Source organism: Eufriesea mexicana, unplaced genomic scaffold (genome assembly GCF_001483705.2).
Source record: "Eufriesea mexicana isolate 0111107269 unplaced genomic scaffold, ASM148370v2 scaffold100, whole genome shotgun sequence".
NCBI lineage: Eukaryota > Metazoa > Arthropoda > Insecta > Hymenoptera > Apidae > Eufriesea > Eufriesea mexicana.
Window position 1 is genome coordinate 1441294 of NW_016908280.1, and position 12912 is coordinate 1454205.

The window sequence follows — 12912 nt, forward strand, 5'->3', positions numbered from 1 at the left end:
CCGCGAATACCTACGCGATTTCGATCGGACGTGTCCTCGGGACTCGCGAGGTAGACAACGCTCGGGGGGGCACGTGGAAGAGGTGGGAGAAAAAATCGGAAATGGAACCCCCGTGGCCCCCCGCTGTCTGTCGAAGGTAACCGGTGGCCCGGGCAGGGAACACGGGTGGATCGTGCGGGACACCTGATTTCCAAACGCGGCGGAGCAAGTTTCGGCGCAGGAATTAATCCTTCCGGTCGTTAAAGTGCAACTCGTTAAGTGTGACAGTGGCTGGCAGCTGGATTGAATTGAGGCGCGTGCTATATTACGCTTGATATCGCTGTGAAACCCAACACCGCCGGCTTAGACCTCGACCCCATGAGCCGCTACCACTGCTGGCGCTACGCTGCCACTGCCTCCATTACCACCAGCGAAACAGTATATCCTGCCGCCAAATGCCCGGTATTACGAGCCACGTAAACGTGTCCCACAGATTTTGGAACGCGAACGTTGACTTTCGAGCAACGTTCGCGGCTCAGACGATTCGCCTTCCTTCGCCCGAGACTGACGTTATTCCGTTGTTTACGAGAGGTCGAACGAGCGTACAGGAAGATGACAGGCTCCTGGTTCGGTTGTCAAATCGATATCGAAAGGCAATCGATGTTAAAATCGAAGAGCGTGTGTTAGGTGAAACCAAGGAGCACGGTTCTATTCCCGATTCCAAAGTTGCTCACGCGAAAACGTTAATTCGTCGGAAACGCCTCTCTGCGAACTGCGTTTCGCTCGACGATTCGCGGCTCAAGGCCGCTGTTTAAACAAGTGCAGCCGTTTTACGTGTCAATAAGTTCATTTTTCGCGTTTGCGTCGCTGCCACAGCGTTTCGCTCCATCATCCGGCAAACGAATAAATTTAGACCGGCTAATCGACGTCTCGAACAATCGGCGCCTTAGTGACAACAAATATCTCTGAACACTGTCATGTACCTTAACTATGTGACTGTCACGCCGAAATCGCATGTTTCGCTCCGGATGACACGAGATTATTTTCATTATTCGAAGTATATAATGGGAAAATAGTAATAAATCGGTGATATAAGACAACATTCTTACCCAATGGAGCGTTTATCTTATTGGCAGTCACGGGTGACCACCGTGACGCCTTGGTAACTGTTGACAATCGACTCGCTGTCAATTTTCGTCCAATTTTTACAATTGTAAGTAGTTCAAACTCTCCGGTCAGCAATGACCACTGTAACGTCACGGGAGAAACTGTGACCGGTCATATATGACCAACGTGACGGTCAAAGTGTCAAACCGTGCAACTGAACGTCTGTTCCTACTGGACAAAGTGAACAGCGTCGTCAAGATTAACGAATAACTTCAATGATAAATGCGTATTTTAATAAAAGCGATAAAACACGGTAACCCTGCTTCGGGCCTCGAAATACTAAAATAGATTTATGACATACACAGAGTGACAAAGAGATTACCAACTTCCTGCTACGTTCAATCCTAATCTCATAAACCCCGAGCGACGTGTATACCTAATGCTTTTAGTATTGACTCGACTACGACGAATTGTTCAACGAAGACAAAAATTCCTAACTAGGCTAGAGACGGTTGACGATCGATTAACTGTCAATTTTCGTTCAATTTTTACAATTATAAGTTGTCCAAGCGCTCTGGTCATCAATTACCACCGTGGCCGGACATATATGTAGGAAAGGAATAAGTACGGCTCTGAAAGATGTCAAGAGTGGCTTGAACGAAAGTGACCGCGTGTAAGAGGATCGAATGTAAGGGATGTTTATGACTGAACCGAATGCAAGTGAAGAGTAAAAGCCTAGGAATGCGACTGAGCGTTTAGGATACGTGACCAACCGATTGGGAAAGAGAAGACGAGTATGAAAGAAGACAGAGTGCAAGGTTTATCACTAGATTTACGGAACCCGTGAATTTGGCGGAAGGGTTGCTCCAATTATACGATGGTAACAGATTTAGTTAACTTATATTAAGACTGTTAATATAATATATAATTGTTTTTAAATTAAACTAATCGTTTAAAAAAGGCAAGTGGTTCCTTTACCTGTCAATTTGACAGGTGTCCTTAGAAATAGGTATAAAGATAGCGTCCTAGTACGTTTAAAAAAGGCAAATGGTTCCTTTACCTGTCAATTTGACAGGTGTCCTTAGAAATAGGTATAAAGATAGCGTCCTAGTGTTAAATAAGAGTACAAGGATGCGGAAGAGTCAGTCATAGAGTTTATTGAGAGTTAGCCAAGAATTATTAGCGCTTGGAATAAGTTTTAGTTAAGAATAAATCATTTTTATATTTACATCACTGCTCATTCTGTTGCCTACCCAACATTCCCACATATATGACCACCGAGGCTGTCAAATATGTCAACCTGACCTCGTCTCGGAGTTATCTCGAACGAAGGTTAGAATTCGCATTCGTAGGATAAAATCCGAAGTTTATGGGTTACGTGTTGCCGAATTTATGGCGGACCCGTGACCGATTTGCCCCGATCCTCGCGTGTCATCCTCCGCGCGGCAAAACAGAGGGTTACGTAACGAAGCCGATCGGTCTCACGCCTGCACGGACGCGGTTGCACGCGTGTATGCACGCGGCCCACGCGGAATGCGCGCTGGCCGGCGCTTGCTCCACGCTAGCGAGCGAGCAATTACCTTAATCCGGTGAATATTCCGCGGAATAAAAGGGGCGAGCGTGGAAGAAAAAGAGGGACCAACCGCGGCCGGTTGGAAACGGCTCATGGATGGAATGCCGCGAGCGGCGTGGCGGGAGAACGCATTAGACAATTGGCAAATCGCGAGCGGCAACGTCAACGAGCCAAGAGGTCGTGCTCGTGCCCGCGAAATATCGCGGACGCTAAGAATGCGCCCACTTTTTATTGCCTAATCCCGCAGCCTAAGTAGAGGCAAGCGACCAAGATTGCCGTGAGATACTGTGTTACTCGGACTTTCGGAATCCCTTTGGGGAATTGATCGAGGCGTGCCCCGTTCCAGACTCTGCGGAGCACGATCGAGCCTTCGATATTTCGCGAACAAGCACCCGTTTCACACTCTCGCGGAACGACAGAATCGGTGGACGCGTGACGACGAGAGAATTTTTGAAGACGCGGAGAGGATTACGCTCGAATTTCGTGCATTACGAGAACGATTCGAGTGGTCGGGATAACTCTTTGGGGCACGGTGAGATTAACCCTTTGCACTCGAGAGGTGAGCTTCAGTCACCGTTTCATGAAATTTAGAAGATCGATATTAATTAATATATCAAATTTAATGTAATGTAACAGTGAGCAAAAATATCGAAGTCAAATAATTCTACAATTCTATTATTATACAATTCTTTATTTACTGCATAAAATAGTATTGTCAGTTTTTTAGTAGAGAACCTTTGAATTCCTACTCTTCTCTAGCTAAAAAATGTTCGAGTGCAAAGGGTTAATAGTGTCCCATCTTCTTGATGCACCGTAATGCATGATGGGACATTTTTAGTCATAGGATTATATTTCGTCTTATTTACATAAAGCAGTTGGTAATACCTTCGACAAATGTTATAGATGTTGAAATCTTTTTTTCTAATAATATTACCAGTTTTAAGGCTGAATTCTTCAAACTGTTAGGGACCACATAATAACACGTTGTCATCATTTCGTGGTATTACTTATTATTACGTAATCCTGTTCTATTTAATTTTATTTTTTCTATGTAACTTGGTATATAGTGTATCTATTATTGTCTGCAGTATAGCTTTTCCTATCTGGTGTGTGCATCTTTTATATCACTTTACTAAAAAGGGCCTTGTCCGTAAGTTCCAATAAATAAATAAATAAATAAATAAATAAATGTTTTTGCTTGTGTTGGCAACGTTCAACATGGGACGGTGAAACTATTTGAGTCCCACACTGTAACAACAAACTCAATTAAATTATCATTTTTTTATGCTTTTACGTTATGTAATTCCTTTATTAGTAAAGATATACCAATTTTATTTGATTTAAAACGCAATAAAATTTCAATGCAACACGGGTCTATTTTATTATCTGAAATCCTGCAAATGCCGCAAAGAGATAAACGAGATAGAACCATGGCAGTGTCGCTCTCCCGAATTCATTCGTGGCTGTCCTTGATCCGCTAATTACCACAAAAGGAACCGCTTATTTTATAATCACGCGTTACGCTCCCTCGCACGCGTAATGCCAGGAAAATTACCGAGCTTGCTCGCGCTCTGTCACGCGTGCCACGATATCGCGAGTACACGACCGGTCGACTACGTCGAGAATTGAGAGTTCCGTTTCTTTTAATTCAAAACTTCCGTGAAACCGAGCTGCCTTAACGACTACACGGACAACGTGTGTGCCCACAACGATACCGCGCGCAATTTGTTTATTCGCTTTACGTTCCACGGAAATGCTTCCTTTCGAGCAACAAGGTACCCTTCTATCTATTCCGTCATAAAAATTCCTCCTTTTCCTCTCTCACAGAAAGAAAAAAGGTCTTAAACGCGAATATCTCGAGACACGATTTTGACAGATGTAATTTGCTCCGAAACGAGGCGTTTCGCAATGCTGGAAACGAGTTTGCTTATCGTCCCTCAGCGTGGTATGGTAAAGGAGAGTTTCCACGGAGCCGTGGAAGGGTGGTCTGCACGGTATGAAAAGGGAACCGTCCGGAAAATGGAAGTCGACGCTGGAGGTGTCCGAGAAAGGCCTCGAAATTGCGAAAGACGATAGGGAGGCTATGGGTCGGCTCTCTTTGATCCAGGATCGGTGGTTCGCGTCCTGCCGAAAAACCGAAACCTCGTTATTATCCCCGCGGGCCGAAAAATCCGGTACTCCGGATCGAGCTTTCGATTTCACGCCCCTGGCGCCCAACGAATTAATCGCTTTTCGAAAAACGCCCCTCGAATTTCCCTCGCTTCGCGCGGTAGGTAGTTTCCGAGTGACTCCACGAATTTCTACGGCTTACACGTCCTCCGTCGATCCTTTCATGGTCAGGACACAGGTGCTGCGCCGGATTTGCGTAACTAATTGTCCTAATTATTCCCGAATATTCTACCCCGGCGATGGGCGCACGAGAATCACTGGGTCCATTTTCCGGGAAATTTTACGGACTTGCCACAGGCCCAGTTTCTCTTTTCCTTTTTTCCTAGATAGCTTCGAAGGAGGATGGATGATTCCAAATAATTTTATAACTGGACGACTATTGCTCTGGACACAGATGCTCCACGATATTTGCGTAATTAATTGTCCCAATTATTCCCGAATATTCTACCCCGGCTATGGGGGACCGAAAATCACTGGGTCCATTTCCCGGGAAATTTTACGGGCCCAGTTTCTCTTTTTCTTTGCTTCTTCATAGGTTCGGAGGAGGATCGATAATCCCGAATGATTTTATAATGGACGACTATTGCTCTCGACACAGGTGCTGCGCGGGATATAAATAATTAATTGTCCTAATTATTTTCGAATATTCTACCCCGGCTATGGGGGACCGAAAATCACTGGGTCCATTTCCCGGGAAATTTTACGGGCCCAGTTTCTCTTTTTCTTTGCTTCTTCATAGGTTCGGAGGAGGATCGATAATCCCGAATGATTTTATAATGGACGACTATTGCTCTCGACACAGGTGCTGCGCGGGATATAAATAATTAATTGTCCTAATTATTTTCGAATATTCTACCCCGGCTATGGGGGACCGAAAATCACTGGGTCCATTTCCCGGGAAATTTTACGGGCCCAGTTTCTCTTTTTCTTTGCTTCTTCATAGGTTCGGAGGAGGATCGATAATCCCGAATGATTTTATAATGGACGACTATTGCTCTCGACACAGGTGCTGCGCGGGATATAAATAATTAATTGTCCTAATTATTTTCGAATATTCTACCCCGGCTATGGGGGACCGAAAATCACTGGGTCCATTTCCCGGGAAATTTTACGGGCCCAGTTTCTCTTTTTCTTTGCTTCTTCATAGGTTCGGAGGAGGATCGATAATCCCGAATGATTTTATAATGGAACGACTATTACTCTGGACGCAGGTGCTGCGCGGGATTTACGTAATTAATTGTCCTAATTATTCCCGAATATTCTACCCCGGCAATGGGGGGCACGAGAATCACTGCGTCCATTTTTCAGGAAATTTTACAGACTCGCCACTGGCCCAGTTTCTCTCTTTCTTTGCTTCTCGATAGCTTGGAAGAAGGATTGATAATTTCGAATATTGCTCCAAACACAGGTGCTGCGCGGTATTTGCGTAACTAATTGTCCTAATTATTCCGGAATATTCTATCCCGGCGATGGAGGACCGAGAATCACAGGGTCCATTTTCCGGGAAATTTTTACGGACTCGCCACGGGTCCAGTTTCTCTTTTTCTTTGCTTGTCAATAGCCTCGAAGGAGGACCGATAATTCCGAATGATTTCATAACGGGACGACTATTGCTCGGCTGTTGTTGGGGCGGATTGCTAAAAAGGTGCGGTGCAACGGCACGCCGTGGGGTGCTCGGAGGAGAAATATATTGCGCGTCGTAAAAAGGTGTAAAAAAATGTGCGTCTCTGGCAAGCTTCTACCCGTGGACGCCGTGTCGTAAAGCAATTAGCGAAGTAATAAGTGATACGCATGGATCGATACCGCCGCTACCTGGATCCGTCCCGACGACCAGGACGAAGCGAAGATTTCGGCGCATCGTAAATGAAGGTATACCGTGGATAGTAAAACGGTCCGGGAAACTGTAAAATGGTCCCGATGGTCCGCACGGCGTACGGTTTATTTCGCCTTTTTTTATTCCCCGTTCTCCCTTTTTTTCCCGTAAAATTACCGGCTCCACGCCGACGAGCCGTTCGACCTGAATTAGAGAGGGCGAGGGAAGACCGGAGAGAGAGAGAGAGAGAGAGAGAGGGAGAGCGAGAGGGAAAAAAAACGAGCTCCGTTTTCGGTGAGAATAGAGGGCCAGTAAAGTTCGGCTGGCCTCTTAAGAACTTTTCCGCGCGAAAAAGTGGGCAGAACAATTGCCGGTGGATGCGTCTCGAGTTTCCGCAAGTGGATGAAAAATCCAGAAAAAGAGTCGAAAGAAATGGACAATGAAAGGAAAGGAATCGGGAAAAAAATGCTATCGAACGTGGCAAGAAACGCTGCTCGATAAGCGATCCAGTCGAATCGCTCTTAAAATCGTGAAGAAGGTAAACAAAAAACACGAAACGCGAGGGATGAATGTTGCTACGCGAGGGGTTAAGTGCGATTCGAGGGGGGGGAAAAAATATTTTCACGCCTCGCGAGGGTTCCGTGAATTTCGAATTTTTTCTGGCAAACGTGCACGGCGAGTCGTCGAGATTTACGAGTTGACAGGAAAGCCTATCGAGATTGGCCCAGTTTCGTGGTGCCGACAAATCGTCAAGGGAAAATAATGTTTCGGCGCACCTGGCTCCTCGAGAGTCGCGTCGAGTGGTAGTTAAAAGTTTGCCGGATAGAAATAAACGCTTGTCCCGCTGCTTGCACGCATACGCCATAGAATCAAAACCTCTAATTTCCCGCGTAATGGGACGTCTTTGTCATTCCCGCAGGGTGGCAATTTATAGGCCGTAGGAAAAAGCTTCTCCTCGGGGGGTGAAGCGATTTTCGCAGGGGGTGCGTCAGAGGAACCTCGCGTTTCCTATTTCTCCCGTTTACTTAAAAAATCGGCCGTGCCGTAACGGTAGCAACTCGCGAAGGAGGAAAGACCACTCGAGTCGCGGAATTCCGTGTCGTTCGAATTTCACCATCGAAGCAATTTCTTTCGGGCCCTCGCGAGCAGAGAAAAGGGGGGAAAAAACGTTCGACGCGAACAAAAGCAGCCGATTAAATGAACGGTACAGTTGGAAATCGTTAATACTAGACGCGATCGAATCCGGAGATCTCAGGATTTTCTACGGATTAATACCGGGCAAGGTATGGGGGACCATAGGAATGCTAACTAGAATCGTTATGGCTATAGGAGAACGTCTAAAAAATCGAGGTGGACAATGCGAAAGCAATTAAGGCGCAGAGATTGGCTCGTTCTTTACGAGTTTGACGATGTTGTGACTTGTTGCGTGGGGGACACAAAGGCGTCGCGGCGCGCGCGCCTGCAAACAGGTTTTCAGGAAAGCCGAGGGCGAGGGATAATACACCTTTGTCAAAGAGTGTGTTCGCGCGTGCAAAGAGAGGTGTTCGCCCGGTCACTACCGATGCTGCTTGAGATGTCAGAAGCCGCAGGTGGCCGAATGGTAGCCTGCAATTCACGTATACACCGTATAGACAGGTCGTCGGGTTTGCGAGAGGGTCATGGGGTCAGGAGGCACCGGCTCGCCTCTCTGCTCTAACGGGTGTCGCGAAAGGAACGCACTCTCGAGCCGCGTGACGGCAATGCAGAAACGAGGAAGACGAAACAGAGGTAACGCACACCGGTTGATAAACGCGACGAAAGTTAACGAACATCCGATACCTTCGCGAAAGTTGCTCTCAAAGGGGACAATTTCGGCGTGCAACATTACGAAGGATAATTTTATGTGCGCAAATTATTGGTCACGAAAGACGAGCTCGTGTACTGAACAGGGATTAAACCCCGCTGGAATGATTTCACCTGTGCAATTTGGGGTTCACACTCAGCTGCACCTTTTCACCGAATCAACATACGACAGCGTTAAGGATCTATCACCGGCCTTGGTGAGCGAACGGTGCAGCCATTTCCATATAAACGCTGTTACCCCTTGCCCTTGCAGGTCCGTTTCATTCAAAGGGAACGCGAAACGGGGGAAATGGGGAGACCCAGCACCTGCGACCGAGACGCGGGTCATGCAAATACCTGCACGCGATGAATAAAAAAAGAGGGGCCGCGCCCGGGGAGAAAGGGTTCGCCTTATTCAGATTAGGGTCCCGGGCATGGGTATTTGAACACCCTTCCGTGTAGTGGCACTCGAGCCGCTCGATTTTCGGCAAGTGCCTTTATCCTCTGGCACGCGCGTCGTACATAAATATGACGGCCCTCTCCGACCAACCCTTTATTCGTCCGCAGTCAGTTGCGACATGTAAATGTTACGACACTGGGCGAGAGGCCGTTTCACGCCTCGATTTATCGCGACGAGGCGTCGATCGCGTTCTTCGTCCCGTATAGAGGGATGCAGAAATCGGTTGAAAAATAGAAGGAAAAGTCGCGAGAGATTCGGATGCGCGATACAAGAGTCGGAGGAATGTCCGCGCGTCCATAAAGCTTCTCGTCGTCCCGACTCCCGGAATCAGAGCGCGTAGATATTATTCGCGCCTCTTTCGTGAATTCGCGTAGGTAGGGGCGTCATTAAAATCAATACCGGCTCGCTCTCCGCTTCGTCTCCCTCTAGCCACCCCCTCCGGCCCGTATCCCTCTCGGCGTATCCCGCTTTCGTCTTCATCCCTCGACGCTATTCATCCTCGTCGCACCTTCCTCGCACACGCGTGTCCATGTGTACGCGCGCGTGTGTTGAGCGGCGGGAGGACAGTGGGGGGTGCAAGGGGATGCTCGCTCGTTCCTAGTCCGAGTCGTGGGAGTCGTAGTGGGGTGACCGGAGGGGAAGACGGGGCGAAAGGGAGAGAAAAAGCGAAAAAAAGAACGGCGCGCGAGGAGGAGGGTGGGCGGCGAAGGGGAGAGGAGGCGACGCGATAAGAGGAAGGGTGCCGCGTTCGCAAGGTTAGGTAGCCGGTACACGCGATAAGGAGTGGGGGTGGCGTTCCCATGGCCAATAAGAACCTCTTTAAAGCGCCCTTTTTGCGCGCGGAACTGCGCATGCCGGATTCAAATCTGGGCGAGCTGGGTATCGAGTGGAGGTGGCGACGGTGGTGGTGGCCGGTGGCTGTATGGAAATATGATAGCGCGATAAAAAGAGGAAGAATGGCAGGGATGCTTGTGTACGCGAGGGAAAAGGGCACGCGGGTGGGGATACTGCACGGCTGCTACGACCAATAAAGGCCCAGTTTAAAGCGCCTCATTTTTTTTGCACCGGCACCGGCACTGCGCATGCCGCATTCAAATGTTGGGAGTGGTGGGCTTCGATGTGTGTGCATGGAAATATGATAGGTGAGTGAGAGAGTGAGAGTGAGAGTGAGAGAGTAGAGAGAGAGAGAGAGAGAGAGAATCGGGTTCGGAGGAATGGCGGCCGTGATAGGGGTTCGCGAATATTTGTATGCCTCCGCGAGGTTATGATACGAACGGAGACGTTTCGGAAAATAATGGCGTCCGAAATAGATCGAGAAACGTATTTCTAGTTCGCGATGTTAATTTCGTGAAGATTCGTTCGGTGGACTTCGATATTTCGCACGAGTTCGTATTAACTACGTCATAGATTCGATACATTCGTTCGATCGATTAATATCGACGTTGCGTATACTTCGTCCAACTACGCACTTCGATACGATTAACCATCGATGGCGTCGCGTTATATTTGTTCGGTAGACTTCGATATTTCGCACGAGTTCATATTAACTACGTCATAGATTCGATACATTCGTTCGATCGATTGACATCGACGTTGCATATACTTCGTCGCACTACGTATACTTCGATACGATTAACCGTCGATGGCGTCGTTTTATATTCGTTGGGTAGCCTTCGATATTTCGAACGAGTTCGTATTAACTACGTCATAGATTCGATAGATTCGTTCGATCGATTGACATTGACGTTGCGTATACTTTGTCGAACTACGTACATTACGATACGATTAACCATAGATCGCGTCGTTTTATATTCGTTCGGTAAATTTCGATATTTCGAACTAGTTCGTATTAACTACGTCATAGATTCGATAGATTCGTTCGATCGATTGACATTGACGTTGCGTATACTTTGTCGAACTACGTACATTACGATACGATTAACCATAGATCGCGAAGTATTATATTCGTTCGAGAGACTTCCATATTTCGAACGAGTTCGTATTAACTACGTCATAGATTCGATACGTTCGTTCGATCGATTGACATCGACGTTGCATATACTTTGTCCAACTGCGCACTTCGATACGATTAACCATAGATCGCGTCGTTTTATATTCGTTCGGTAAATTTCGATATTTCGAACTAGTTCGTATTAACTACGTCATAGATTCGATACGTTCGTTCGATCGATTGACATCGACGTTGCGTATACTTCGTCGCACTACGTATATTTCGATACGATTAACGATCGATCGCGACGTTCTATTATCGTTATTATTATGCGTTATCGATCGTTCGAACACGTTTGCCAATGCGAACATATTGGACTCACAATGACTCTATTGTTCGAGAGATCGTTGAACCGAGCAAAGTTAACCTGCAGAAGTACCCACCTGCTGTTAACCTGAGATTCATCGGGCAGCACGAAGTATTTCAGCCAGCTATGTCGTCCCTCGGGGTATGCCAAAAGTGTAATCCACGCGTAGATACGAATCTCCCGATCACCACAAACTCTTTTAATCGCATTCTACGCGTCACGCACAGATCGCCATTTCCCGCCAGGCCGCGGTTAGCTACCATATTCAAGATCGTAGCAGCAAAGGACGCGATACGACTGACCTATTACGAGAGACTTCTCGCGGCCACTTTTCCAACTAATTTCTCACTAGCTCGTTAGTCTTCTTTTTACCTCGATCGAATACGCGGTTACCCTCGACACTGTACGAAACATTCTCGAGACGAATACTCTCTTGTCGGATAAATGCGAATAAACATTCGGAACGAACCCGGTACTGGGATAATTTCTTAGCATGACGTATGCACGCACCTAATCCACAGGCATCGAAAAACGCCACCTGTGTTGACCAATGAGATTAATCGCGTGTGGTCACGCGACCTATTTACATGAAAGTCCTATAGAGTGGCAGCTTGGACGACAGTGATATTTACATAGTCGATGCCGGACGACGAGAGTGGACGCGTTAAGGACATCGGTGTGCGTTGTTTATGGTGGTGAATTTATTCGAAAGACCTAATCCGTGTCGCGATATCGACAGAGGGGGCAAGCAGTGCCGCGATTGGTCGCTTTTCTCGCATATGCAAATGCACTCACCTTCTCTCCCTCTAACCGTGGTTTGGTTGCAGCAGTAGTAGCCGGTACACGCGAGGTAAAAAGGCGCGCTCGCGCTCGCGACCAGAGAACTCGCCTTTCCTTGCCGGGCGGAGCCGCGCGTGATCCGCGTTCCTTTGCGATTGGAGCGTCATTCCCCACCGACGCTGCTTGTTTCCCCACCAGCACAAGCGTCCAGGCGTTCGTCCGCTGCTTTTCGTTCCAGTCTAACCTCTCCGTTGTGCTTTCGTCCGTTCGAACCGTGCAACGTACCGCTCCGTCTCTGTCCCTCTAGCGGCAACTCCCCCACTTCGCGTTCCACGGTCCGCGTACGCGTCCGCGTTCCCCGTGGCCGGTAGGCGGCCGACCGGGCGTACGTGGGCCCTCTAGTGTAGCTGCACACATGCACGCGACAGCATCTGACCGCCGTACCAGCCGCCGCAGCCGTAGCTGCCACCGTCGTAGCTCGTCGCGGATGCTCGTGTGCCTGCGATAACGATACTTTGCTCTCTTCCACCGATCCCGCACCGCCGAACAGCTCGATTCTCGCGAGGGGAAAGCTGCCGCGCGGTGTGCCAACCCTATGACGAAACGGTACCGCACGCGTGGAACGCGGAACCACGGGAGATATTGTCAGCATCGAAAGTGAGACAGTGATATATCGTGACAGTTTCCATTGGATTCGAGAGATTCTCAAAGAGATTCCACGGTCGAACATGCTCACGGTTGGCCCGCTGCTCCAGAGCCTCGAAACTGTTGCCGAGTTCACCGATGGGTGACGCTGTTTCTGACGCGTCCGATGACAGGTCGCACGGACAGTAGTAGGATTTTCGAATATTCCCGGGCTTCGAGGGGCAGCGTTTTTCCGCGGTGAAAAGGC

At 48.1% G+C, this 12912-nt stretch overlaps 1 protein-coding gene across 1 annotated transcript in view; it reads right to left on the bottom strand.

Moving 5' to 3' along the window:
- Window positions 1–12659, bottom strand: part of LOC108554925 (uncharacterized) — a gene marked incomplete at its 5' end in the record, with an annotated part of 113751 nt that extends 101092 nt beyond the window's left edge. The window contains 2 exon segments of the mRNA XM_083287417.1: window positions 12036–12074; window positions 12077–12659. Coding sequence (XP_083143543.1) covers window positions 12036–12074; window positions 12077–12659 — 622 coding nt within the window.
- Between the last annotated feature and the right edge of the window lie 253 nt (window positions 12660–12912).